At 35.6% G+C, this 27,436-nt stretch overlaps 2 protein-coding genes across 5 annotated transcripts in view; both read right to left on the bottom strand.

Moving 5' to 3' along the window:
• LOC105663894 (uncharacterized) overlaps positions 1 to 27,436 on the bottom strand; it is a 209,075-nt gene that overhangs the window by 99,926 nt on the left and 81,713 nt on the right. The gene's annotated exons all lie outside the window — the stretch shown is intronic.
• The window catches only part of LOC105663427 (uncharacterized), a 160,082-nt gene that overhangs the window by 7,701 nt on the left and 124,945 nt on the right, over positions 1 to 27,436 (bottom strand). For all 4 annotated transcript variants that reach the window (XM_076540550.1, XM_076540549.1, XM_076540548.1 and 1 more), the window contains 5 exons: positions 26,338 to 27,329; positions 17,291 to 17,600; positions 16,281 to 16,745; positions 7,191 to 8,158; positions 4,206 to 4,494 (listed from right to left, as the gene is read on the bottom strand). In XM_076540550.1, the coding sequence (XP_076396665.1) occupies positions 4,206 to 4,494; positions 7,191 to 8,158; positions 16,281 to 16,745; positions 17,291 to 17,600; positions 26,338 to 27,329 (3,024 nt within the window). The remainder of the gene's footprint in view (positions 1 to 4,205; positions 4,495 to 7,190; positions 8,159 to 16,280; positions 16,746 to 17,290; positions 17,601 to 26,337; positions 27,330 to 27,436) is intronic.

The raw sequence follows: 27,436 nt of genomic DNA on the forward strand, positions 1-27,436 counted from the left end.
GGCTGTTAGAGGTGACTAAGTCAGTCTTAGACTACCTTCGTTAAAACATACTTACTTTTGAGAGTCTTACATTACCTTCGGTGAAACATACTTACTTTCACAAACTATAGTCACTATCAAATACAACAATCATTATTACTAGTGGGATGATGATCTACATCCTTCATTGACTTGGGCACACCAGTGTGGAGGACTCTGAGCCACTCTATAAATTCTACTTACAATAATGATTCTACATATAATTCCACTACCGTAACAAGTTGTGGAAACGCCACGGGTCGATGAAGATTTACAACCTTCGAAATTAACTATAAATAGTTAATATTTTACCCAGCGCGCGAACAGTCGTTTATATGAATAAATGTATTATTTGTTTTGTCCAGAAATTCCTCAGTGTCCTTCTTCAGCTATTCTGCAACGAACAATCCTATCTTACAATGTTGGCGCTAAACATAAGAGTAGTCCTCACGACTCCTCCTGCTCGGATGTCCAGGACTCCTTCGACTCTGAACTCCGGGACACCATCTCTAAATTCTAGAATTTCACCTTCACCGACCGGAACTCCAGGGAGACTCCTTTTTCTTTCCTAGCCCAACTGTCTACATCCCAATTTTCAAAATTATTGGATTTCTTGAACGGAAGGCAACCTGTCAAGCGTGGCAGGTTTCCGAAATGTACTGCATGTTTCGATGGGCCTACGACTATGGAAAAGTCCACGCGGTCACATTGACAATTTCCATTTTTAAAAAGATTGAAAATATTAGCGACGAGAACGCTTTAAAGAGTCTACCCCTTTTACTAAAAGGAAAGGTTAAAAATGACATTTTATCGTGGCAAAAGGCGATCGAATTATTAAGATCTACGTTCGCCCCATAACAACCAGTGCATCAGATATATACGAAGCTGTTCCGATCAACGCAAAAAGACGACACCCAGACGGACGAATTCGACAACAGAAACGCACATTACTCGCGGAACTGACGGAACCACACAGAGAAAAAATTCAATTGGACATGATCTATGGGTCTTTTAAGTTCATCACTACGTACCAAAATCCCGCGAGAGTCAGTTTCTAATTTTTAGGACCTAATCAAGCAGGTTCGAGAAATTGAAGGCTGGCAAAAGAAACTAGAAACTGCTGTGCAGTGGAACATAAATTCATGACTCCATATTCGAAGGATCGTGACCACTGCAACACTTGTAGACGTTCCAGGCACACAAGCATCCATTGCAACCAGTGTCGATTCCAGGCTACTTCGACGTCAAAAGGAAATGACCTGCGACCATCACCAGAAGTAGATAAAATAATTTTAAGAAAAAAAATACGCCTACTTCGAAATGCACTAAAAAGTATAAAATAAGTTCTATTTCCTAATGAAGTAATTTCTATTTCATTCAATCATACAATTACGTAACAGATATGAATGAAACCTATTTACTCGTTAGGTAGTATATTAAATACATTTCAACCTTTCGGAGCAACTGTTATAGTTGTGGACAAGCTAGATTTGTAAAGAGCAAATGTCCCAACTGCTCGAAAAATACTAACAAAAGTCCAAATCAAGCTGCTTTCTACTTTGTCAATATGGCGACGATAATGTTTCCCCGTCTCACCGTTCAGCTATCTATTGCTGACGAGTATGGTCATGCATTCCTGGACACTGGCGCAAAATACTTCATAGCAAGTCAAAATTTGTATGACTTACTTAACAAGAAGGGCATCAAATTCGAACAGAAGAAGATGCAAATTGTGCTAGGACAACCATCCACGCATATGGAATGATCTAAAGATCGAATTAGACATTCACCTGCGAGAGCGTACGATGAAATCTACCTTTATCGAGTTTCCAGAAAGCAAAAATAACCGGACCCTGCTGGGGATGGATTTCATCGATAATGCCAGAATTGTTTGGAATATCCCACTACAAAGCTAGAAATTCGTTGATATACCGAAGACTTACTTTGAGTTTATTGAAGAGTCGGAAATTGGGGAAATAACTTCAAACAAGGGACAGAAAGGGAAGCAAGAAGCGGTTAATGCAATGGATTGGGAGGAAAAATAAGAACTGGCGAAATCTTCGCCATCGATATTAAGCCCGATACAAGATAACCACACCACCCTCGAACTATACCTCGAAAGCACCCCAGAGTTGCCGATGCAAATTTCCATCGAAAAAGTTCCAACCGAATGGCCTGGCTTCGACAAATTATTTGATAAATGTCTTCGATTCTTCGAGAAAATGGTTTGACTAGAAATTAATGCGATCGAAATAGAAGAAATCAAAGAAGGCGAAGCATCGGACACCTGCACCGAAAGAAAAAAATAAAGCAGTCGGAGCTGTTACTTCAAAATATGGACTTATTTCGTGCAATGGGATCATCCACGGCAGAAACAGTCGACTATAAAGAAACTGAAGACCACGCAGTAATGGCAGTACTTCCATATCGCACACCACCTGCGAAACTTGATCAACTCCAGAAAGAAGTTTATAAGATGCTGGAAAGGGACATTATAGAAGAATGTGAATCACCCTAGGCTACTTCTGTTCTGGTACTAAAAAAAGATGGTGGCGTACGAATGTGTGTTAATTATCGAAAACTTAATGCCGTTACTGTCACCGATTCATACCCAATGCCTCAAATTGATGATTTGCTCAATTCGGCAAAGAAGCCTGGTTGCGTGAAATCATGGGACCTGCAGTCTCGTTAGCGGCAAATGAGCGTAAGAGAAGAAAACCGTGATAAAACCGCTTTCATGTCACCTTTTGGAATTTTCCGTTTTAAGCGAATGCCTTTTAGGCTCAAAAACGCTCCTGCGACCTTTCACCGGCTCATGGATGATGAAGACAGGTTTGGGATCACACAACGTACTCATCAATTTATACGACTTACGGGTATTATCATCGGACTTTACGGAACATTTAGGAGACCTGAAGGCAGTTTTCCACAGATCAAGATATTTTGGCTTGAGAATGAACAGAGAGAAATGTAATTTCTGCTATTCTAGATTTAAGTACCTCAGTCACATTTTAACTATTTAAGACATTCTATCTGATGCTGAGAAGGTGAAAGCGATACGGGACCCATAAGCTCCGAAGAACTTGAAGCAGCTGATCTCCTTTCTGCAAACCTGTTCCTGCTATAGACGATTCGTGCCGAACTTTACTGCCAGCTCAATTCTTGACGAAACTAGCGAAGAAGAAAGCCATTTGGGAGTGAGCTTCTGATCAGCAAGAAAAAAATGCGCTCATAACAGCGCCAATTCTGCAGTGTCCCGATGGAACGTAACCCTACTGATGTAAGGATTGCTACAAACCACCAACCGTTCAAATGTTTTACGAGAGGAAGGGGATTCTACACACGTATTACGATAACCCTACAGCAGCGCATTATGCAATCCAGCAGACCCTCCGCTGAATTGCAGCCCGTTATTTCTGGGCGCGGATGAGCCGAGAAGTTGCCGACTACTTGCGATCCTGCGTCAAGTGTCAACAATACCAAGCCGGTAATCTCAAACCAGCCGATTTGGTACAAACACTGTACCAAAAGACCTGAAGAGATTCAAAGTACTGTCAATAGGTCTTTTCGGACGACTGTCAATCACCAAGAGAGAAAATTGCTTGATACTCATGGTTGAAGACGTAGCTTCCCGTTGGGTAGATAATGGAACACAATTTATCAGCGGCGTCATGCAGTAGGTCACACGTAGGTGGAACGCAAAAACCGCGACTTGAAGGCTCAATTGGATATCTACGTGGGAACAAATCATACAACCTGGGACGAGAAGCTACCAACGATCTAGAAGCTACCAGACGCTTTTAATGAAGTCCGAGCACCAAAAGCTATGTTCTGTAAATTCTTCTATGATTATATAACATCAAACTTAAAAATTTGTAAATTTGATTTGGAACTTTGTGGTTTTGATTTTGTAAGAGCCTATGTATGTTTATATGAATAAATGTATTATTTTTTGTTCAAAAATTCGTCAGTGTCCTTCTTGAGTTATCCTGCAACGAACAATCCTATCGTACAATATCATTTATTTAATTTTAATTAAATAGTAGTTATTTTAATTGTAATAATTTTAATTAAATAGTAGTTATTTTAATTATTCTTAAATTATTCTTATTCTTATTATTATTTTTATACATTAATTACAAAATAGTTATATTAGTTATTTAATTATTCTTTCTTTTATAACTTACCGATATCTGCGGTATGCTGTTGTAACTGAGATTTAAGACACGCAGATGTGGATTGAATGAAAGCCAGTCGTAAGGTTTCGTCAAAAAATGCTGTGACATAAGTAACTCTCCGTCAGAAACGTTGTGAAGAGATGGTATGTCAAGACGAGATAATAAGAATATTTTCGATAGTTCGACACTTTTTACCGGCGACAACGCGCGAAGAATAGGAATTATATCTTCAAATACTTGTAATTGATTTCGTCCCATATTTAAAACTGTCAATGATTTCAAGTTTTGAAACAGGGTCCTGTAATTTTCACAGTAAGATAAATTTGTAGTAAGTAAAGTCGAAACACTAAATTATTATAGAAAAAAGTTAGTTGTTTTATTTAAAAATAGGTATAAAGAATCACATATGAAATTGCGGGAGACTTGAAAACAATTTTAACAATACAAGTTAAAAAATGGAAGTTTAACATCGCGGGTTTCGCAATATTTTCCCCTTTGTCGTGATAATGTATTATACGCGTGAGTTCTTAACTCTACAACTATTTTATGAATGGGTCTATTTCTTAAATACACTTTCATTTGCTTGAATAATAGTGTTTGCAATGATGAGAATTAAAAAAGAAATAAATTAATATTTTGCAAACTCCTTTTGAATAGCGATCTTGAAGATTTCTTTACAAATTAATTAATAACCATTCTCGTATTTTTTTTATTAATAACACAATAACAAAGTGGGTTAGTAAAACTTATCTAAAACTATAAATAATAGTATTATGGCTCGAACAAAATTTCTTGTTTTCGTAGAAGTTATTAAAATAACAAATATAGAGTATTTGTTATTGTTGTTGTATTGACGTTTGTTGTATTAGTCTATCATAACTAGTCTATCGTAGCTAGTACGGGACGTACTAGCTTGCTTTAACAGTCTATTAAAATATTAATCGCAAGAAAATTTCAGATTTTTAAAAGTGTGTCCTCATGATAAGGTTTACAATGTAAGATAATATTTACAACTTTCAACATTGTAAAAGTCATTTTTTAACTCAATAAAAATATATTTTATAATTTATTTTATAATTGTCTTTGTTAAGGGGTTATGTGAAATAAAATACACGCGTAGAGAATATCAGAGTAATTCTTATATATATAAAGAGAAATCAAACGGTGAAGAACTATTGAAGAAATCGATGCTTACAAAACGGGCACACAGTTAGAACTAACTAAAGAGACTGCCACGACAGTACATGCATCTATATTTGGAGTACTCGCAGGTCCCAGACCGTTATTAAAGAATAAGTGAAAAGGATATAAAACAAGAAAACCGTAGCTTACGAGGAAACATATCGAACCGAGACACACCGATTTTAATGAAATTTATGTGAAAGATAGTTCTCAAGAAAATATTTGACGAGTTTTTTTTTATCGGCCATCAGTTACATTTAAGGGGTGAAAATAGCCCTCAAAGTTAAAGGCTGAAATGTTTATAATTATCCCTTGAAGTGTGAATGGAGTGAATGTCGTTTGCAAGTGGTGACGTGTGTTCGTTGAAAAACGCATCAATGCCGTGAATGTTCATTTAATTTTTAACCAGTCTTATGTTATACTCGAACTGTTAAAGACGTACGTGTAATTTCCTTGAAAATTAAGTAAATGTTTAAATACTGTTTCGTTGATAAATGTTTAATTAGTTAAAAAAAGAACTACAGTTTATATAATGTATGATCGCGAACTTGCGTGATAAGATAAAAATGAATCGAGTTGCTACTTGATCGCTGTACTCGACGGCAACTTAATGTCGAGAGGACGAATTCGGATTGGTGCAAAGAAATGATGATTGTTAAAAACTCAACACTTAATTTATGATAACCTAGCTCTTGATACTAACTGTTACAAATGTGTTTACGTTGGTAGTTTAATTTGTTCTGTTTTTGCTTCGGTTTTTCTCAAAAAAGGAAAACTTTTGGAATAAGCATCTATGATGGAACCTGGGAATTAGCAAAGGTGGAAGAAAGAAGTGGAGGAAGTGTTGAAGAAAAACTAAACACCCGTTATATTTTTCAGCGTGTCTGTACGCGTCGTTAGAGAGCATGAGCGCCGCATACTTTTGTTCATATTCAATTATATTAGAAGTTTCGTCAGTCGGTTACAAACTCGTGAACATGTCAGTTTTGTTCCTTTTGTTCTCAATATGTTTATATTATTGAATACTATTTTTCTTTAAACCGGACTGTTTTTCTTTACCTAAATAACCACAACAGGAAGGAAACTGACAGTAGGGATGATGAGGGAAACGGTATTTTTTGGGCTTTTCCAGAAATTTTATTGTGGGCCTGTAACAGGCCGCAGACTTAGATTAGAAGGGATGGTTTCGCTCTTGGTTTATAGTGTGGTGGTAAAGTATATTTTATTATTGACTTTTTTGACTCTCAATGTTTATAAGGTTTGGTGACTCTATGTTGTACGATGTGTTGTGCCACCGTATAAATATTTTGAATTTATAACTTTTGCTTAAATTTTTGTACTAAATGTTGAACTATTTTTTGCAACTTTATGTATGTAAACTATGGATTAAAATAGGGGATACGTGTTTTTCGAATTTGTTGTTTTTAGCGATGATTATTATAGGGTGATAAATTTCAGCCAAGAGACACAAATTATCTGCACACTTATTGTGCAGATAGTCTGTTCATACATATACAGACAGTTGGGTTTATATATCACTTGTTCCAAAAGATCCATCACATGCAAGTATCGTTTTGGTAGAAATAACTTAATATAATTTTGTAGATAATAATAAGTAACATCAATTCATGCATTCGAAAATATATGTATAATTCCATTTGAAGTAAAAGTTTGTCACCTACATGACTTTTCAGCACCTATTCATTAAAAGAACTACATATGTATTTACAAACGGATTAGTCTATAACAATTTGTAGAAACACTTTCCGAACAAACACTTAATTTATAGCAGACATGTAATAACAAACTTACCCGCTAATAGAAGTGATGCGGTTCCCTTCCAAATTTAGGTGTATCAATTCGTCCGTTCGGAAGAAAATTTCATCTGGTAGCGTAGGCAGTTTATTGTAACTAAGGTCCAGCTCCAACAAATGGCGTAATTGGTAAAAAACATTTTCATCTAGTGACAGCAAATCATTTCTCCCCAAAGTGAGATTTTGTAATGATCCAAGACTCCAAAATATATTTTTCGGCAACGTAATCCAACCGTTATATTCTAATTTTAGCTCTTTAAGTTGCGTCAGATTTCCGAAAAATGTTTCGGGTAGAGTCATATTATTTCTATTATTGCATAAAGTTATACGTTTCAGTTTAGTGTTCTGCTTCAGTAAATGTGTCGGTAATGAGTTAAAGCTGTTATTATCTAATTTCAGCACTTCCATATTTTCTATCTTTGCGAAAATGTTTTCTGGCAAAGAGTTTAAATTATTGGAACTGAGGTCTAAAGATGTCAAAGACACGAGTTTGTCGAATATACCGGACTCAAGCTGCGTCAAGTTATTCAATGAAAAGTTCAACGTCTGCAGATTCGTCAGAGGATCGAATGTACCGGATTCAATTTCATTAATTGAGTTGTTACTCAGTTCTAGTACTTTGAGTATTCGAGTGTTATTAAAAATAATTGGATCTAATCGTACACTGTTATTCCGTAAATCGAGAACAACAAGATGAGGTACATCCGCGAAAATGTCACTACTAAGGTACGTTATACCATTGCTTGATAGAATTATCTGCTGTAAATGTGGGAAGTCTTTCAAATGATTCCTGGTTAGGATGGTGCTCAAATTACCAAACGGTTTAAACAGTAACTTTTTCACTTCCTGTCTGCCAGTTGGGCTCGCATAGTCTCCTAGGCTCCAGTTCATTGATAGATGGCACATCTGCATGAACGAGTAATTAAACAAGTCAAAGGTTGACCGTTGCTGCTTGTGACACGGCATCTAAACAGGAGAAAAATTTTTAACGGACTAACTGACATTATGTTTACTGATTTCGAATTTGACTATTGTAAGGAGTTGAGCAAAAACATAATATTAAGAAAGATGATTAATTTATTTTTTATCAGCGAGGAATTTTTAGAGCGTGATGTATTACTCTACTGTTCACTTATTGCAATAGAACAGCAATATGGTTACAGTTTTAATATAAATTTTATATGTTTTTCGTTATTAACGACTGAGTTTCTGAATTCTTATTTTGCTTTTACTTATTTTTTGTTATTGATATCTCTTAATTATACGCTTTATTTCCATTGTGACGGTTTCTCTTCTATACTTATCACGACTAAACGGTGCATAAGATCAAGACTTGATTTTCTCGTTAGTACTCGACGAGCCTTCCTATTCATACAAATAGTTCCTGTCCATCCCTTCTATATATCTCCACGTCTAAAACAAAGGCCTGCTAGGTTACTTTACTGATAAGTCCACTAGCAGGTCCCGGACGGAACGCCCTCTCCCTCTCTTTCATTTTTCGTAGTCCTTAAACTAGCTAGTTAAACCGCCAAATTCATTATTATTACAATACTTGACGATGCATTGTAAGTTTGATCGAAATCAGCATGGTTCTAATACTTTGTTATCTCTTATTTAAGCGTATAAATATTATGAGGATTATGGAAAAATATTAGTTTCATTTTTGGAATGGTTTTGATTATTTTAAATACGCAAAAAGCAAAATTACTGAATAAGAAGGAAATGATCGAAATATCAGCTTATAGAAATACGGCACATGATTAATGACTTAATTCGATTAGGTGATAGAAAGCTGGATGGCACCGATGAAATCGTGAGTCGATACTATAACGCTGCGAGTAAAATCGAATCGATGATAACCGCCGGAACATCATCAGTGCGAATCAATGACGCATTCGGTAACGCGGTGTGGTATTATAATACCACAATACTAGATAGGTGACGCACCCTGAAATTGCCGGTAGCCGAACTACCGAAATTCGACGGAAATATCGACAAATGGCTTTTTAGGATGGCTTTTTAGATATAGAAAAATTTCTATACTTGAAGAGTTCTCTAAAGGGCAACACGCTAAATAAAATTTTACTTTTTAATGCGGGCGTGGAAAATTATCACAACGCGTGGCGTCTCTTAGTCGATTCGTACAAGAAACGGCGTATACTCGTGACGAAATATTACGACCCCATTATTGATATGAATTCAGTGACCAAGGCAACTTCTAAGGGGCTCGCAAAATTAATCGATGAGATTCGGCAACATATTAGTGTTCGGTCGCGAACCGAAACCTTTGCCGCGGTTAAACGATTTATTGCAGGGCCCAACCGGTTCGGCGCGCAAGCCATCATCAATAGTTTTTACTTCGGAATACGGGTCACCGGGGACCCTATTGTCTATCACATCCGGCCCGAACGAATCTTACCGTAGACATGTACGTATCATAAACCAGCTACAGCTGTACCTCTCGCTTAAACAGTTTTTGACGAACAAAAGCATAGAATTTTTCTTGACCGTTACTTTCGGAAACGCGAGGGTGTTCAGGCGGTTTCTTTTATAAAAAATAGTCAGTCGAACGTTGAAGCTTGCACGGTTCGGTTCGAGAGTGGAAAAAGTCAATCGTGAGTTCGAAGTTCCGCATAACGCAACGTAGCATAACCAATGCAGGGTGGTTCGGAAATCATTCACAACAGCATTCGAGCGAGACCCTGCACTCCTCGAATGGGCCACGGTAGGGTGGTTAAATCATACATCGCACACTGTTCGGGTGAGTCCTACACTCCTCGAATGGGCCACGGTAGGGTGGTTAAATCATACATCGCACACTGTTCGGGTGAGTCCTACACTCCTCGAATGGGCCACGGTAGGGTGGTTAAATCGTACATTACACACTGTTCGGGTGAGTCCTACACTCCTCGAACAGGCCACGGTAGGGTGGTTAAATCATACATGATTCGAGTGAGTCCTACACTCCTCGAATCGATCATCGTGAATAATCTCACGCAACGTGAATTATCACTCAAAACGAACAACGCTGAGCGAGACTCTGTTCTCCTCAAATCGAACGACATTGAGCGAGACCTTGTTCTCCTCAAAACGATTCACATTCAATACGCCATCAACACAACGTACACATACTCGTACACATTTTCACCGTAAAATCATTAACGAATACATAATTTTGTAAGGGCTTTTTTATGCCGCAAGGCTTTTTCCCCTAATTCGAATCGCTAGAGCCAATAAACGATCACGATTTTTCAGGCTCAATTGTGTCTAAACAATTTTTATTTACCCTCTTCCTCAATCGAATTCATATATTCCTTCAAACACGCAATTTCTCTATGTTGGAAAGATTTCGACGATACATATTAGCATGTTGAAGTTGTTGGGAGTCGATCCGGATCCGGGTTTCATTATTCGCCTAATGGAAAGGGCGCTGCTGAGTAAAATCCGCCAAAAATGGGAAGAAACACTGAATTTAGACGTACTTCCCACGTTAGAGCAATTTTATACATTTATTCGTGAAACCTCGTTCCGATTGCTCACGTTCGAGCAAGATATCGGTCGCGACAATATCGTAATGGCAGGAAAACGTCGATCCGATCATGATTCGCGCGCGATAAAAACACGTAAAATCGAATCTGGCGCGCGGGAATTTGCTACTGGTACTATGTGTTAGCGTCAACGTATTTTTAAGAGTCTTCGAGCGCAATTAGCGGACGCTAATAGTGTTCCTAGGGATTTAGCCACGGAGTAGGGAAGGTGAGAACGCTGAAAGAGAATGAATGAAGTTCGGCACATTTACCATGAATTGAGCATGAAAAGAAATGAATGAGGCCGATCGTGTACTTTCCATAGTGATACATGGCGTTCGGTCGTGAATGCTCGTAAATGATTCAGCTATCTTATTCCTTCTGGTAAGAGGACTCTGTTGAACCACTGAGCACTTACCTCAAAATCCGAATCGTTACGCATTGTGTGAAAGTAAAAAACATATATTTTGTGACATATGGGTACTTGTACGTATTGCAATCAATTCCATTTTGTTTTTAACTGCCCGATATTTAGTAAATTAACCATATTGCAGCGGTGCGACGTGGTTAAACAAAAGAAACTATGCAAAAATTTTCTTCGTTCCCACCGCAAATAATGCAGATCGTCGCGATGTGAGCACTGCGAGAATTTTCATTATACTTTACTTCATCGTTTCGGGAAACAACAAACATCCGCCGTGCCGTCAATATCAGCGTCAAAATCCTTGAACGAAACGGTCGAATCAAAATCTTCTGAATGACAATTAGAAATCGCATTAACTACTATGCATCGCGCTTCCCGATCGCAATTGATGATGACCGCGATAGTTCGCATTCGACAGCAGACGGAACATTTGCGGAGGCCCGCGCGCTTCTCGATACTTGCCCGTCAGCTCACTTTATTACGGAAAAACTCGCAAGATAATTGGAGCTTCCGACGCAACCGAGTTCAATTCCAATCAACGCAATTAACAAAATTACTACGATGTCAAAGAGCCTTAATAAGATAACATTCCGGTCACGACGTAACGAATTTCAAAAGTCTTTAGCGTATTTAACTGTTCCGCAAATCACTAATTCTGTAGCGGACGAACGATTCCCGTGTGAATCTATCAAAATTCTGTCAAATTTACGTCTCGTCGATCCCGAGTTTCATATACTGCGACCCGTCGATCTTTTAATCTGTTCTGGAGCCACTTCATCGTTAATCTCGATAGGGCAAATTAATTTATCTCGCAATGACTGCGATTGCGTTTCACAGAAGACCTAACTCGGATGGGTGATAGTAGGCGACACGGTAGATAGCGCGGAGAATTAAAAGATCATGTGCAATTTATTAGAGCTCGAAGAACAAATCGCCAAATTTTAGTTAATAAAAAACGTGAACGCGGAAACAAATATTTCGGAAGAATCGTTATGCGAAACGCACTATTCTCAAACCACGACGCGTAGCAAAAGCAGGCGATACTTGTTGTTAGTGCGATTACCGTTCCAATCCGGTGATAGGGATTTCGGGGACTCTCAACGACTTGTTTTACAACGTTTTCGTGCGTTGCAGAAAAAATTAAATTCAGATTCGGTGCAAAAATCGGAATACGCGAAAATCATGCAAGAGTACATTAATTTCCGGCACACGTCGCAGGTAGACGAAGAATCCGTAAGCGGTTACTATATACCTCATCACGCCGTGATAAAGACTACGAGCGCGACTATCAAGGTCCGGGTCGTTTACGACGCGTTGGCCACATCAGACAAGAACATTGTGTTAAGTAATAGGCTCATGATCGGTCCCACAATTCACAATAAACTTTTTGATCACCTACTCCGATTTCGCACACATACATGTCATCACTGTCGACATGGAAAAGATGTACCGACAAATTTTAATACATCCGAAAGATCGGAAATAGCGACGCTTATTTTTTAACCGACTTCGAAAAAGGAGGAGGTTACTGAATTCGATCAGTATATTTTTTTTTTATTTTTTTTATTATTATTATTTTTATTTTCTATGTGTGCCCGCCGATTACGCCTAGCTGGATGCACCGATCGGAACGAAACCTTTTGCATCTGGTAGGTTCTGACTCCCCATTGGTACCATTATCAAAAAATTTTTCATTTTTTAATTGCAAAGTGTTGTTATTGCAAAAAAACCGGCAACTTTTGAAATAAACTTTTCTCGATTTTAGTGCGCTTTTAATATCTTATCACGGACATGATTCTGAACAATTTTGTTCATATACAAATTTCGCGGAAAGCTTTAGTTTTCGAGATATTAGCGAAAAATTGTTGAAAAGTTTTGAAATCAACTTTGGACAATTTTAATGTCCTTTTAATATGTTATCAGGGGCACGATTCTGAACAACTTTTTCCTTATCCGCAATTAAGGGGAAGCTTTAGTTTTCGAGTTATTAGCGAAAAACTATTGTTACTAATATATTGAATTCTACGTATGCCTCCGTGTCTCTGGTGGTGTATGAGTCAACATGCAGTCGCCGATTGTCTACTGTTTCTACAAACACGTCTTGCCGGCCGATAAAAAGCGTGAAATAAAATAATTTCAAGAAAAAAAATACGCCGACTTCGAAATGCACTAAAAAGTATAAAATAATTTCTATTTCCTAATGAAGTAATTTCTATTTCATTCAATCATACAATTACGTAACAGATATGAATGAAACCTATTTACTCGTTAGGTATTATATTAAATTAAATTAAATAACATATTCAAAATAATCTTTTAATTTTGCGCCGCCTCCGAAAAGGTTGAAATGTATTTAATATAATACCTAACGAGTAAATAGGTTTCATTCATATCTGTTACGTAATTGTATGATTGAATGAAATAGAAATTACTTCATTAGGAAATAGAAATTATTTTATACTTTTTAGTGTATTTCGAAGTCGGCGTATTTTTTTTCTAAAAATTATTTTATGGTATGAAAATAATCGTGTCCGAACGTTCGAACTTAATACCGTCACCTTCGGTGTATCATCCGCTTCATTTCTTGCAATCCGTACAGTACAACAACTCGGGGCGACGAGAGCGCGGATTTTCCCTATGTTTCCAAAGCCTAAAACGCTATTTATATGTCGATGACCTCTTAACAGAGGCAAACACTCTGGACGAAGTTCTCAAAATACGCGACGAGCATTGAACATCCGCCAATAGGCCTTGAATCATAATCACGTTCTCCAGAATATTAATGAAAAACTCCTCGGTTCGGAGTGCACAATCGATAAAAATCCCATGATAAAGACTTTAGGAATCGGATGGTACGCGCACGGGGATCAACTCGTGTACACGGTAAAATCACTCGATTTCCCTGTCAAATTGACTAAACTCGACATTTTATCGGAAATCAGGAAAATTCTCGACCCCTTCGGGCTTCATCCAATTTGGATCATCAGAATTTAAAGAATGCGTAATCGAGTTTGTAACAATCAAAAACATAATGTGGCATTTCAATCCACCGTCAACACCCCACTTTGGAGGCATTTGGAAGGTCGTGATCAAGTCATTTAAACATCATTTCAAACGCGTTGTAGGCGAACGACATTTTACATTCGAAAAAGTCAATACGTTAGCAATAGAAATCGAGGTAATTTTAAACTCACGATCGTTATGCCCTATTTCGTCAGATCTAAACGACCCTATCGCATTAACACATGCGCACATACTAGTTAGTCGTCCGCTCACGATGCTACTGGAAGATAATCGTTTAGTTCCAGAAAATCGACTGACTTCCTGGAAAGTTATCAGTAAGGCTCGTCAAGTCTTCTGGAAACGGTGGTATTAGGAATACCTAAATGAACTACGAATGCGCCAGAAATGGCTCAAATTTAGCGGGCAGCTAAAGATCGACGCAATCGTCATCCTGACGGACAGAAATCGGCCCTGCATGCGATAGAAGTTGGGCAGAGTAACGGAGATGCATCCCGGTGGTGATGGAGAAGTCTGAGTCGTCAAGACCGCAAACGGCATCGTGAAATGCAACACAACTCAATTACATCCATTAATCGAGAATATTTAAAATAATTGCACCATTTTGTAACAAACTGTTTATACTTATAACACACAATACACCACTCGTCAACAAACAATGACATTGCCCGCTTCACTCGCAACGGGGGGAGTATGTTCGGACGCGAACTTAGACCTTTGCCGCGACTAAGGAATTTATTACAGCGCTCAAGTGGTTCAACGTGTAAATCTTTGTGAATAACCTTATACCTCGAAATACGGGTCACCGAGGTCTCTTTTGTCTGTCAAATTCTGTCCGGACCGGTCTTACAAGGGATATCACCCAATTGATACACGCCAATTTTTCTGAAATTTTTATTGGTTATAGAACTCGAAAAAATATTTTACACGTATTTTTTTTATCGGCGAATATTCAGTTTGAAGTGGTAAAAATAAACCTTAAAGTTGAGGTTGAAAACACTATTTTCGCAAATATCTTGGGAACTATTGGGCGTAGACAAAAAATTCAAAGTGCAAATTTTTCTGTTTTAGAAGGCAAATAATACGACGTGGAATTTTGAAAAAATATGTTAAAAATTAACATTATATTGCAAATTTTTTAAATAAACTATTGAACTATTTTTATCAAATTTCGCGTACGTAAACTATGTGCCCAAAGAAAAAATACGGATAAATTGGAATTTTTAATTTCGCTCTTGGAAAAAATATTACTGTCGTTGATGTTATACGTACATTTTATACCTTCCGTTCTCGCAATTTTAACAAATAATAGACTTTTCTTAACTGTGACCCTCTGAAACACGAGGGTGTTCGGTAGTTAGTAAATATAAAAAATATACCGCCACCATAGATTTCTTTCTTGAAGTAATGCGATAAAGCATTAAAATGAATTTCAAATTAATTTGCATATTTTAAAGGCATCAATACAGTTTTCAAACTCTTATAAAAGCCTTGAAACTTTTTTTGCGATTGCACCTATTCTCCGATTTACACTGAAGACAGGTTCCTTAGAAAACCGTGTAAATTGAAATCGTAAATTTTTGTACGTAAAATCGTGCAAATCAAGTTAAAAAAAATTCAGTTTCTCATAAAAAAATTCCAGTTATTCGTGTCAGACAGTAAATCTTTGAGAATAAGTTTCACTCTCTAAAATCAAATATTTCTTGATATAACAAAACAAATTATGTAACCTAGTTGTTGAAGTACTATAGAAGAAAAATTAAAATCTTTGCAGGATGAAAGGGTACGACCGTTTATGACAAAAAGTTGAATACTACATAAATTGTTGCTGAAATAAAATGTCGTTAATTATGATAATATTTTATTCAACTCAAAGCATGCGGATATCAGATTTTTGTTCATCGGATGAAGCTAAAGAATTTTCAAATAACACATTTTAAGACTTTTTGAAAATGTATATTTTATATGCAAATATTCTAGTTGCATCAGTTTTATGTTATATTGAAGTAATGTTTTATTGTTTTCAAGTGACATTCAATAGAACTAAATTCAATAAAACTATTTATGAGAAATGAAGAAATTTCAATTGCTTAAGAATATAATATGTGATACGTACCAGCTCTGGTAATTTTTTATGTGATAATGCAGACTCCCAGGGAATTTCAGCATCCACTAAATCTTTAGAGGCACAATCAACCACAAATATTTCGTCCATTTCATTTTCTCTACAAATGCACTGTTTTACATGTGATTTCGAGTTTAGATATTTGGAAGACTTTGATTTTAAAGTATGCACAGACACATTATACATCTGTTCCGGTCCATGACAAATTAAATCATATCCTGGGTATATAATGAAGTAATTTCGAACGTAAGGATGCATTTTTCCCTCCAAGTAGCGGACAAAATCGTATAGATTGCAGTCGCATATTGTAGGATTGCTGCCGACGAATATGTTTACGGCACGTGCTTTATTTTGATATTTCGCTATTTCTTCTGCCCGAGTCATATAAATATGCTGTATTTTATTATGTTGGAGGTATACTGTAATGTTGTCCGATACAAATTGTAGATCTTCAGCCTGAAATAAAGTCATACAACAAAGAAGTTATTTAGAGATTATAATTAAACAAATGTGATGATTATACCATTTATGGTCGCTGTCTTTTTTATTTAGTATGTATTAAATATTCTTATTTAAATTTGTTTGAATGCATAAGCCCACTTAAGTGGAGATTGTGTAGGCATCATTGACTATTAGTACACTTTACATTCTCATTCTACTATTTAATTCAGTAGTCCAGTAATTTCCACGCGTTCACAAACAATGCTTAACGTGTGATTAATTATATTCGAACATAGCTCACTTTTTTAAACAATATTTAAAGAAGATATGGCCGAAATAAACAAAACTTTTGTTTATATTGTTATTGTTATTTCGAACTATTAATTAAGAAAATGCTAATATTGAAATTATAGAAAAAGAAACAGAAACAATTTGTGGAAGATTACAGACAAATATAACTCTTTGATAAAACAGATACGAGTTATGTAACTGTATTGATTTATAATTACAGCTTTTCAATTGTACTTTTTCGTGGAGCACGGAATTTTTGGTTAACTTACTGATATGTGAGATATTTCGTTGTGCCTCAGATTCAATATCCGCAGCTGTGTGTGGTCCTTAACCCAGTCTTCGAATATGTGTGATATATTGTTGTTGCGCAAATTTAATACATTGAGAGAAGTGCAGTTGTGAAAAGGTGATTTGTTTCCGTATTCATTTTTGATCGAAGACGACAATGTAAGTTGATTATAGGATAAATCAGCACTCCGTAAATTCTTCAGGGAATTAAAACTAGTATCTTCAATTTCTTGCAATCGATTATATGACAAATCCAATAATTCCAACGATTTCAAGTTGCTAAACAGATCCCTGTAATTTTTAACAGAAGAAATTTCGCAGAAGCAGTATGAATTTTGAAAATGAAAAGATATCTTAATACCGACTAAATGAAGTGTATTGTTTTAACACGAGGTACATGCCAAATGTATCGAGTCATGTTGTTGGGGTATTATAACATAAGCCAATTATAAATTAATGTTGAAGAAAAGTCAATTGGTATTATATAGAACAAATATAAATGCATTAACTCTGTTTTTTTGTGAATACGTTTCAAATATTATGAAGTCTATGTAATTTAACCTGGACGTTATTAATACTTATTTTGATGGCACAGTATATACTTTTAAGAATCTGAAGAACAATGACTTTGAATGAAGCATCTTAAGAGGTTCAATACGAAATATTTTTTCTCTGAATTATGTTATTACTTCGTAAAATGAATTTTCTGTTCTTTATAATACTTAATAACACTTCTAAGATCATATAAATTGTAATAATACATAACAATAATTCGACAATGATTTCGAAAACGCACGACCTCTCTTATTTCGATGATTTTTTAATACATCATAGAATCAGTCTTTCATACATACAGGGTTTGTCCAATAAGTATCTGGATTGATGTCCTAAAATGAAGTGCGTTGAAGATATACGTACATTGAGTTAATAATCTTCAAAGTATGCCCCTCCTGCATCAATACACCGTTGCCAGCGGGTTTTCCATTGTTTATACGCTTCCTGGAAGTCGGCAAGCGTAAGACTGTTCAGGCATTCCGTCGAAGCCGCTTGAACCGCCTCAATCGTCCCGAAACGATGTCCTTTAAGGCTTCTTTTAATGCGAGGGAACAGAAAAAAATTAGAGGGTGCCATATCTGGACTGTAGGGTGGTCGGGGTAGTGTTGTGATGTTATGCTTCGTCAGTATCTGTCTCACAATTAACGACGTGTGACTTGGCGCGTTGTCGTGATGGAGCATCCAGGAATTCGCGATTTCCCTTCGTACGCGGCGTACTTTAAGTCTCAAACGTTCGAGCACTTCTGCGTAAAATTGGCCATTCACTGTTTGTCCGGCAGGCACAAACTCCTTGTGGATAACACCTTTTGCGTCAAAGAAGACAATAAGCATCGATTTTATCCTTGACTTGCTCATGCGAGCCTTTTTCGGTCGAGGAGAGCCGCTTGTGTGCCACTCAGCACTTTGCATTTTTGACTCCGGATCGTATTCAAAAATCCATGTTTCGTCACCGGTAATCACTCTGTCTAAAAGATTTGAATCCCTCTCCAAACATTCTAAAAGTTCACGAGAAATCGTCACACGGCGTTCTTTCTGTTCCTCTGTTAAAACTTTCGGAACCAATTTAGCGCACACTTTTCGCATTTGCAAATCCTCGGTTACGATAGAATGAATAGTGGATTTCGTTAAATTTAATTCCTGTGCAATTAAACGAATGCTTAAACGGCGATCGGAATTCAAAATTTCCCGCACTTTGTCGACATTCGTATCGGATCGGGACGACGACGGTCGTCCAACGCGTTGCTCGTCTTCAACGTCTTCACGGCCATCTTTGAAATTTTTGTGCCACTCAAAAACACTCGTTCTGGACATGGAATCATCCTTGTAGGCCTGACGAATCATATTAAATGTTTCCGTAGCAGATTTATTTAGCTTAACGCAAAATTTAATCGCACAACGCTGCTCGATGTTTCGTTGCATTTTGATTCTCGACGCGAACGTTAAATACGCTTCCACTTCAAGCACGATATAAACGAAACAAATGGTGGAAAACAAATGAACCTAGATTTTTATTATACATAACAACTTTCCGCATCGATCTAGCTAATAGAGATTGCTCCCTGACCTACCAAACTAGCAGAAAAAAATCAGTCCGGATACTTATTGAACAAACCCTGTATGTAATCACCAATCAGGTTTAGTTTCTGAACTATTCGCAAAAAACTCTTGGCACAATTTCATTAAATTTCGCCAACAAATGTGTGTCGAAAGCAGCAGACGTAGTAGAGTTCATTCTCACAACTACGTATTTTTAATTATTGCATTTTCGTTATAACTATATAACAAAATTACTTATGAATTCGTTTTATTATAACATATGTTCTCATTCTTAATACAGTAATCATTCGATACAAGCAAAAATATTATCTCCACCACTTGGTGAGTAAGACCCCTCGAAACGTACAAAGCTCGCTCGACGAGAAATGTAACTGATGTTTCGAGTTGGGGTATATTCCTAAAACTATACTTGTGTAAATATAAATGTTAAATTATTAATAAATTTAGCTTGTGGCGTCATCTTACAGTGTTAAAAATGTGCGATGTTAGAAACAAAAATAATTGAAAAATGCACTTCCTTCTTGTTGTTCATATAATGTAAACGTTCGCAATGTAATTGGTATACGATAAAGTAATCCCTGAATTATTATTTAATCATAAAGTTAAAATGTGTTATCTATACGTTAAATATTAAATAATTGGTTTGTATTTGAAAGTGTGTTAGTAGTATTTATTCTGTTTTTCTCCGATCTTGATTATTTAACAATAAAACTTCCTTATTTTTTATTTTTTCATCATCCAACTTTTACCAATAGATTTTTCTTATTTTTCTTATTAAAATGAGGCCAAACACAATATAACTTGGAATGAAAAAGAAAGAGACGCTGCGACAGTTGGCAACGATAAAAAGTCTATTCAATTGTTTACAATGCCAATGCCTCGCTAACTTTTTTATTTTCAATCCATTTTCTATACAACTTGTTCCATCATATTCGTGACGTTTTTCTGAATAAAGTAAAAGCAAATATGACGTAGCTCGAGTCATATTTACTTGCAATAATTTATTGAAGTTGTTGTATTCCGTAGGGACTCAGGTTTATTGTATTTAATAAAATTTGATCCCACTCAGAATTTTAGACAAGTTTTTGTTTAACGCGTACAATAAGCTCGATATTTTATCGTGGTCATCGAAAGGATTGAGTAGTTGGACAGGATATACAGGATGTCCCAGTTTTTTTCAGCCAAACTTTGCCAGCGTGTTCTACACGCAAATGTAAGAAAAAGAATGTTATATGAAGTTATGCTTTTAAACGTTTTATTAAGGAATTATAACTAATAATACAAAATTACAATGCACTGGCATTTCGTCGACGTATTCGTAATAACGAACATCATTTCGAAATGTTAATTCGGTTAGAACGTTAATAAATAAAATAATTTTAAGAAAAAAAATACGCCGACTTCGAAATGCACTAAAAAGTATAAAATAATTTCTATTTCCTAATGAAGTAATTTCTATTTCATTCAATCATACAATTACGTAACAGACATGAATGAAACCTATTTACTCGTTAGGTAGTATATTAAATACATTTCAACCTTTTCGGAGGCGGCGCAAAATTAAAAATACCTCAGTAAACGTTGCTGCCAATAACCAGTTGATTGTGATATGGCGTATTGGAAATTAATAAATCCTGCGAAAGAATACGAACCATTATAAGTATATCTGGTAATATACGTAAATGTAACGACTGCATCTTCATTTTGCAACATTTCTGATATAAATGAAATTGAATCGACTTCGTTCGCATGTGGGAGCCATGGATCTAACAAGGAAACATATCGAACCGCGACACACCGATTTTAATGAAACTTATGTGAAAGATAGTTCTCAAAAAAATATTTGACACGTATTTTTTTTTATCGGCAATCGTTCACATTGAAGGGGTGAAAATAGCCCTCGAAGTTGGGGGTTGAAACCATGTTTTTGGGAATATCTCCGGAACAAAAGAAGATAATTGAATTCTTTTTTTTGTAAATTGTTCGTCTTTAGATAGGAAATTTTTGTGCGTAAAAAAATTTCAAGAAACTTTATTTGTTTAAATAATATTTAAAAAATTCATCATTTTTGTTTAAATTTTTGCACTAAATGTTGATCTACTTTTTTGCAACTTCGTGTACGTAAACTATGGACAAAAATAGAGGATACGTGTTTTTGGAATTTGTTGTTTGTTGCAATGTTTATTAAATATATAATTTAACATCACCTCCTGTGAAGAGGGGTAATCAGCATTTTTATTAAAAATATCATTATTTTTACAATCCTTTACATTATTTTAGAGATTTTATACCTCTATATATGCCGTTAATTGATTTCTGAATAATTATTGCAAGTGTCACAGGTATGAGCGTGTCGCGGTTATGATTAACGCCGCGTCATAAGGAACATAGGCTTTTATGGCCAATACTGCTTTTATACTTTTACAGGCGTAAAGACTTCATTCTAAATAAAATATTTAGAACTTTTGGAAACATTGGGATTTTTTAAGAAACACAGAAAATAAAAATAAATTAAATTATTTTTTAACAATATTGGCCATAAAAGCCTATGTTCCTTACGGCGATGATTGTAACCGCGTCACGCTCATACCTGTGACGCTTACAATAATTGTTCAGAAATCAATTAACGGCATATGAAGAGGTATAAAATCGCTAAAATAATGTAAAAGATTGTAAAAATAATGATATTTTTAATAAAAATGATGATTACCCCTCTTCACAGGAGGTGATGTTAAATTATATATTTAATAAACATTGCAACAAACAACAAATTCCAAAAACACGTATCCTCTATTTTTGTCCATAGTTTACGTACACGAAGTTGCAAAAAAGTAGATCAACATTTAGTGCAAAAATTTAAACAAAAATGATGAATTTTTTAAATATTATTTAAACAAATAAAGTTTCTTGAAATTTTTTTACGCACAAAAATTTCCTATCTAAAGACGAACAATTTACAAAAAAAAGAATTCAATTATCTTCTTTTGTTCCGGAGATATTCCCAAAAACATGGTTTCAACCCCCAACTTCGAGGGCTATTTTCACCCCTTCAGTGTGAACGATTGCCGATAAAAAAAAATACGTGTCAAATATTTTTTTGAGAACTATCTTTCACATAAGTTTCATTAAAATCGGTGTGTCGCGGTTCGATATGTTTCCTTGTAAGATGCAAAAGGTTTCGTTCCGATTGGTCCATCCAGCTAGGCGTAATCGGCGGCCATACATAGAAAGAAAAAAAAAAAATATACTGATCGAATTGAGTAACGTCCTTCTTTTTCGAAGTCGGTTAAAAATGTGGATATTAACTACCAGAGCATAAGAGTTTATATAAACAGATAGAGACATTTATAATACCTTTGTACGCTATGTCGACGAAATGCCAGTTCATTATAATTTTGTATTATTAGTTGTAATTCCTTAAGAAAACATTTAAGAGCATATGTTGATTTAACATTTTTTTCTTATTTTTGCGTATAGAACACGCTTGCAAAGTTTAACTAGAAAAAACTAGGACACCGTGTATATATTTGTATAGGCTGGCATACAACAAAGTAAAGTCCTCAATATAAGCGTAACATTTGAAATTACAAAGAAATATGTTCCGAATTACGTTGTGTTTGGTGTTACATTTGTAGGAATAGAATTGTATAAACTATGCTACCGCTATTAAGGGGTAACACCACTCTAGAGCCCGAAAAAAAGGCCTAACTTTGACAATTTATTTTGGAAGAACGACAAACGGATAAGAATTTCTTTTCAGAGGGTTTATTTAACACATATTGAACCACAAAGAATATTTTTTTATTGTCATTTTCGTACAAAATGGAGGCGACAGAGTCGATCGGCAGAAACAGCTTTTGTAAAAACACTCCCACGAGAGAACGGATTTCTCGTTATGTATGAGTCGTGGGATAAAAAATCAAAAGAATTTATAATCCATGTACAATTGGCTTTGGAAGTACGTAGGGGTTTTTTGATTAATCAATTTTTGTAGAAGTTATGCGTTTTTTAAGGAATGAATCGACTTTTTGCATGAAAAATGAGCACTAAATTGTTTATAAAAAAAAAGTTTACATTCAATCAAAAAATACGTACTTCCAAAGACAATATTGTTGTGCAGTTAATGTAAAAATTTCAATTCGATCCATGCAATAGTCACCGAGAAATCCGTCCTCCCAGTATGAAGAAACGGGTTTCGAGAAAAATGCGTTTGAAGTTTTATGAACATTTTAATCCTCAAATTCTCTATCCACTGCTAATCTGCAATGCATGTACCATACATTTAGCTATCCTGATCAGTGTTTGCCACCTTCTCCAGCTTTCTGGGTGCTTCTGTTTGTTTTGTAGGTAACAAGTAAACTTATTATTTTAAATGATAACAATAATATGAACGCGATGAATTGCAGCATACCGCGCGAGTACTCAGTGCGTGCTCTGAGGCGCTGCGGCAAAATTGATAATTGAACCATGTAAAATTTGTTTTCTACTATAAATCAAACGACATTCCGTTCTTAAGACCCTAAAGTATTGTTTCAGCCAAGAAAAAAAAAATCTTTTTTTGAAAATCCTAGAGTGGTGTTACCCCTTAAAAGAACACAACAGAGAACATAACAAGAACAAATAATGATTAACGTATTCAACTATAAATCACAAATCGTAAAATCAAACAATTCGTATTTTGCTGTTTCATCACGTTATGTTCGTTCAAATCCCGTATCTATACTTAATCCCTATCATTACTTTTTCCCGATCGCTACCAACCACTTCGTAAAGCATTTCATACTTTATTTATACAACTTATTTCACACTGTTCCTTTCATTAAGTCAACATTCATACACGCAGTCATACACGCAGTTTCACAGTGGTTGCCATTCTATACATATACATTCTACACTCCTACATATTAATTAGGAAAATGACACAGATATATTAGTCAAAGTTTCATAAAAAGAAAATATAAAAAGGTTTTTTAGGAGTAAGTGAGCTTGTATAAATTAATGACACAGTAGATTTGCATTCTTCTGCGAAAGTCCATTATGAAGCGCACATCTTATTTCTCTCTGAAACTTCCAAGACTAAAACTGATTACAGAAGTCTCTTTTTACGCTCGAGTTTCTTCTTTTAAAATCTACGCTGTCTTTTAGGCCAACCCTCGAGAAGGTGGGGTTAACCAATTATAGAAACCTAAGTCCCGCCAAATCGTACGACCTCCCTCTTATGCCCGAAGCACGCTTCCTTGAAGCGGGGGTACGATTTGACGGGGGTTGCGTTTGCTGGCAAAGGTGGCAACGCAGCGGAATTTCCCTGGGCCCTAGGTCAGCTATGCGGCCAGCCGATGGTCGCTTGACCTCTTGATGAAGACCCTTGGGGAAACCCAAGGTTTATGACACTTAAGCGTTTTACTGTTGAGACCGTTGGCAAAAGTCTAAGTACGGTCATGCTTTCACTAAAAATTCTAAAACGATTTTCTAAAAAGCAGTTCCGCTGTCATCCATGTCATAAACCTATTTACAAAATTTACAGATTTATAGCTAGCCGCTACAGTTTTATTCTTGCAACACAATTGTCTCACCGATATGTTACTGTTTGTTTACGTTTGGTCTCTTTCTTTTCTGCGATCGGTAAACCACGAATCAAGTGAGGCTGGTAAATATGCATAAAAGTTCAAACCCAAAAGATTTGCGTATATCGAATAATTACTGTAGTAGAATATTCTGACACTATTTTCAATTTGTTATTGAAAATGAAACACCATGTATATATATTGTATACGATTGTAAATTAATGTAAAAGTAATTTAAAGTTAAAAAAAAACCTCATATTCGTCTGTATTCGCAGGTCACGTTTCGTTATACCTACTTATTGTGCAATAAGATGACTTCATTTTGCATTGTTTCGTTTAATATTTTATTTTGGATGAACTGATCGTGAGTACTAATTGTAAGTGTTACATTTCTGTACCTTGATGAACCTTCTAATTTTATGCTTCGAATAGGTTATAATTTAGCATATATCGATCCGTCAGGAAATCTTTCTTTCTTGAGATGTACGAATTTCTCAAAACTATATTTTTGTCAGAGTTTGTATATTTACGCTATTGTACCTGTGGTTGTTTCTAACCTGCGCATGCCTAGTATAATATATGCGGTATAACTGATTGTATATTCAAAGTACTGTTAAACTATTATACTTAGGCATATTTTTACATACGATCGAAATACAATCAGTGTCATTCTATATGAAGGTTCTAGAACGCGGCCGTACGATAGTCATTCGACGCAGACAATTTTATTATTTACAAATCTCATACATTTGAAATATATGCAGCTAATTGCTGCAGAGTTGTTCAGTACTCTTTTACCTGAAATGATGTAACTACCTCCATTACTCGAGAATTAGAATTTTCCTGACTGAATCATATGCGCATATTTCAACTGATCTCTACGAATCTGTTTTGCTAGTCTTAACTCTCGTTAAAATGAATGAAGGTACGTGGAATGAAATCTAGTCGAAATTGAATATCGATTGCTTTGTTTATTTACATCCTATATCTTTTTTGCGGAGTACTATGAATTAAGAAATTTAGTAGAAATAATAAATATTTTCTATATCGGTATTACTTCTTAAATTTGATTGTCGCCGACCGAAATAGCATGAAAAACTTCTAGACTAATGTAATTATACACTCTATAAACACTATACAGGACGACAATACACTTGTACAAAACACATTCGACATACAATAAGGAACTTTATCTTACTGGTAATTCAAAATCATAATATCAAAAACATTAACTTTAACTAGTTTAATGTGTTAAAATTCCATACTCTACTTTGAACCTACTCGTATGTCTTCTAAAAACCAGTTGAAATAAGCAATAGAAATGATAAGTAAACGTACGATCATAAACTTACCTGGATATCGAAGTAAGACAATTTTCTGACAAATTCAGGTACCATAAGTTAGTTGTATCTGAAAAAATTCTATCTGGTAGTGTAATTAATCTATTGGAATTTAAGGCTAGAGAAGACAGATGCTGTTGTCCTTCAAAAATACGTTTAGGTAGCGTCTCAAAATAATTTTTTTTTAGATCAATATAATCTAATGATATCAAGCCCCAAAACAGGTCTTCAGGTATCGTGCTCCCACCATTGTGATTCAAACTTATAGTCTTCACACGTGTCAAATTTGCGAAAAAATTTTGGGGCAGAGATATTTTTCTGGTATTATGCGACAAATCAATGGACATTAGATGAGAATTATGCTTTAGTATACCTTCTGGAAACGACATAAAACTGTTATTTCTTAACGTTAGCCATCTTAGACTTTCCAGTTTTGCGAAAATGTTCTCCGGCAAAGTGATTAGATTACTTGAACTCAACTCCAGATACGTCAAAGACGCAAGGTTATCAAATATCCCAGGTTTCAGTTGTTTATCTGTGAAATTGTTTATCCGTAAGCTCAACGAGTTCAATTTCGTTAACGGATCAAATATGCTCGGCTCGAGGTGATTTATCGTGCTACCGCTTAAGAAAAGTGTTTGGAGTTTTGGTGTATTATTAAAGATTCCCAGAGGTAAACTGGCTTTATTATATTTCAAATAAAGCAGAAAAAGATGTGGTACATCTGCGAATAGGTCGGTGCTCAAATTTGTAAGATCGCTGCTTAACAGCGCGAAATGTTTCAGGTTAGGAAACCCTTTCAAATGGTTTCTGACGATGGAACCGCTCCAATTATGCAGCTGTAACTCATAGATGTTCTCCCCATTGAATGTACTCGAAATTTCACTTATGCTCGAGTTCATTGGCAGACCACATTCCGATATTTCCATGAACTTTATGTGCTCTTTCAGGAATAAGTTGAACAAGTCGGATGGGGGCCATTGTGGGTAATTTTGACATTTAATCTAAATAATTGAAATTGTTTTTTTTATTGAAACGGATAATATTAATCTTAGTAATTTGTACTGAACAGTGTTATTATAAGTATTATCGAAATATATGATGAAACACT

Source organism: Megachile rotundata, chromosome 15 (assembly GCF_050947335.1).
Source record: "Megachile rotundata isolate GNS110a chromosome 15, iyMegRotu1, whole genome shotgun sequence".
Classification (NCBI taxonomy): domain Eukaryota; kingdom Metazoa; phylum Arthropoda; class Insecta; order Hymenoptera; family Megachilidae; genus Megachile; species Megachile rotundata.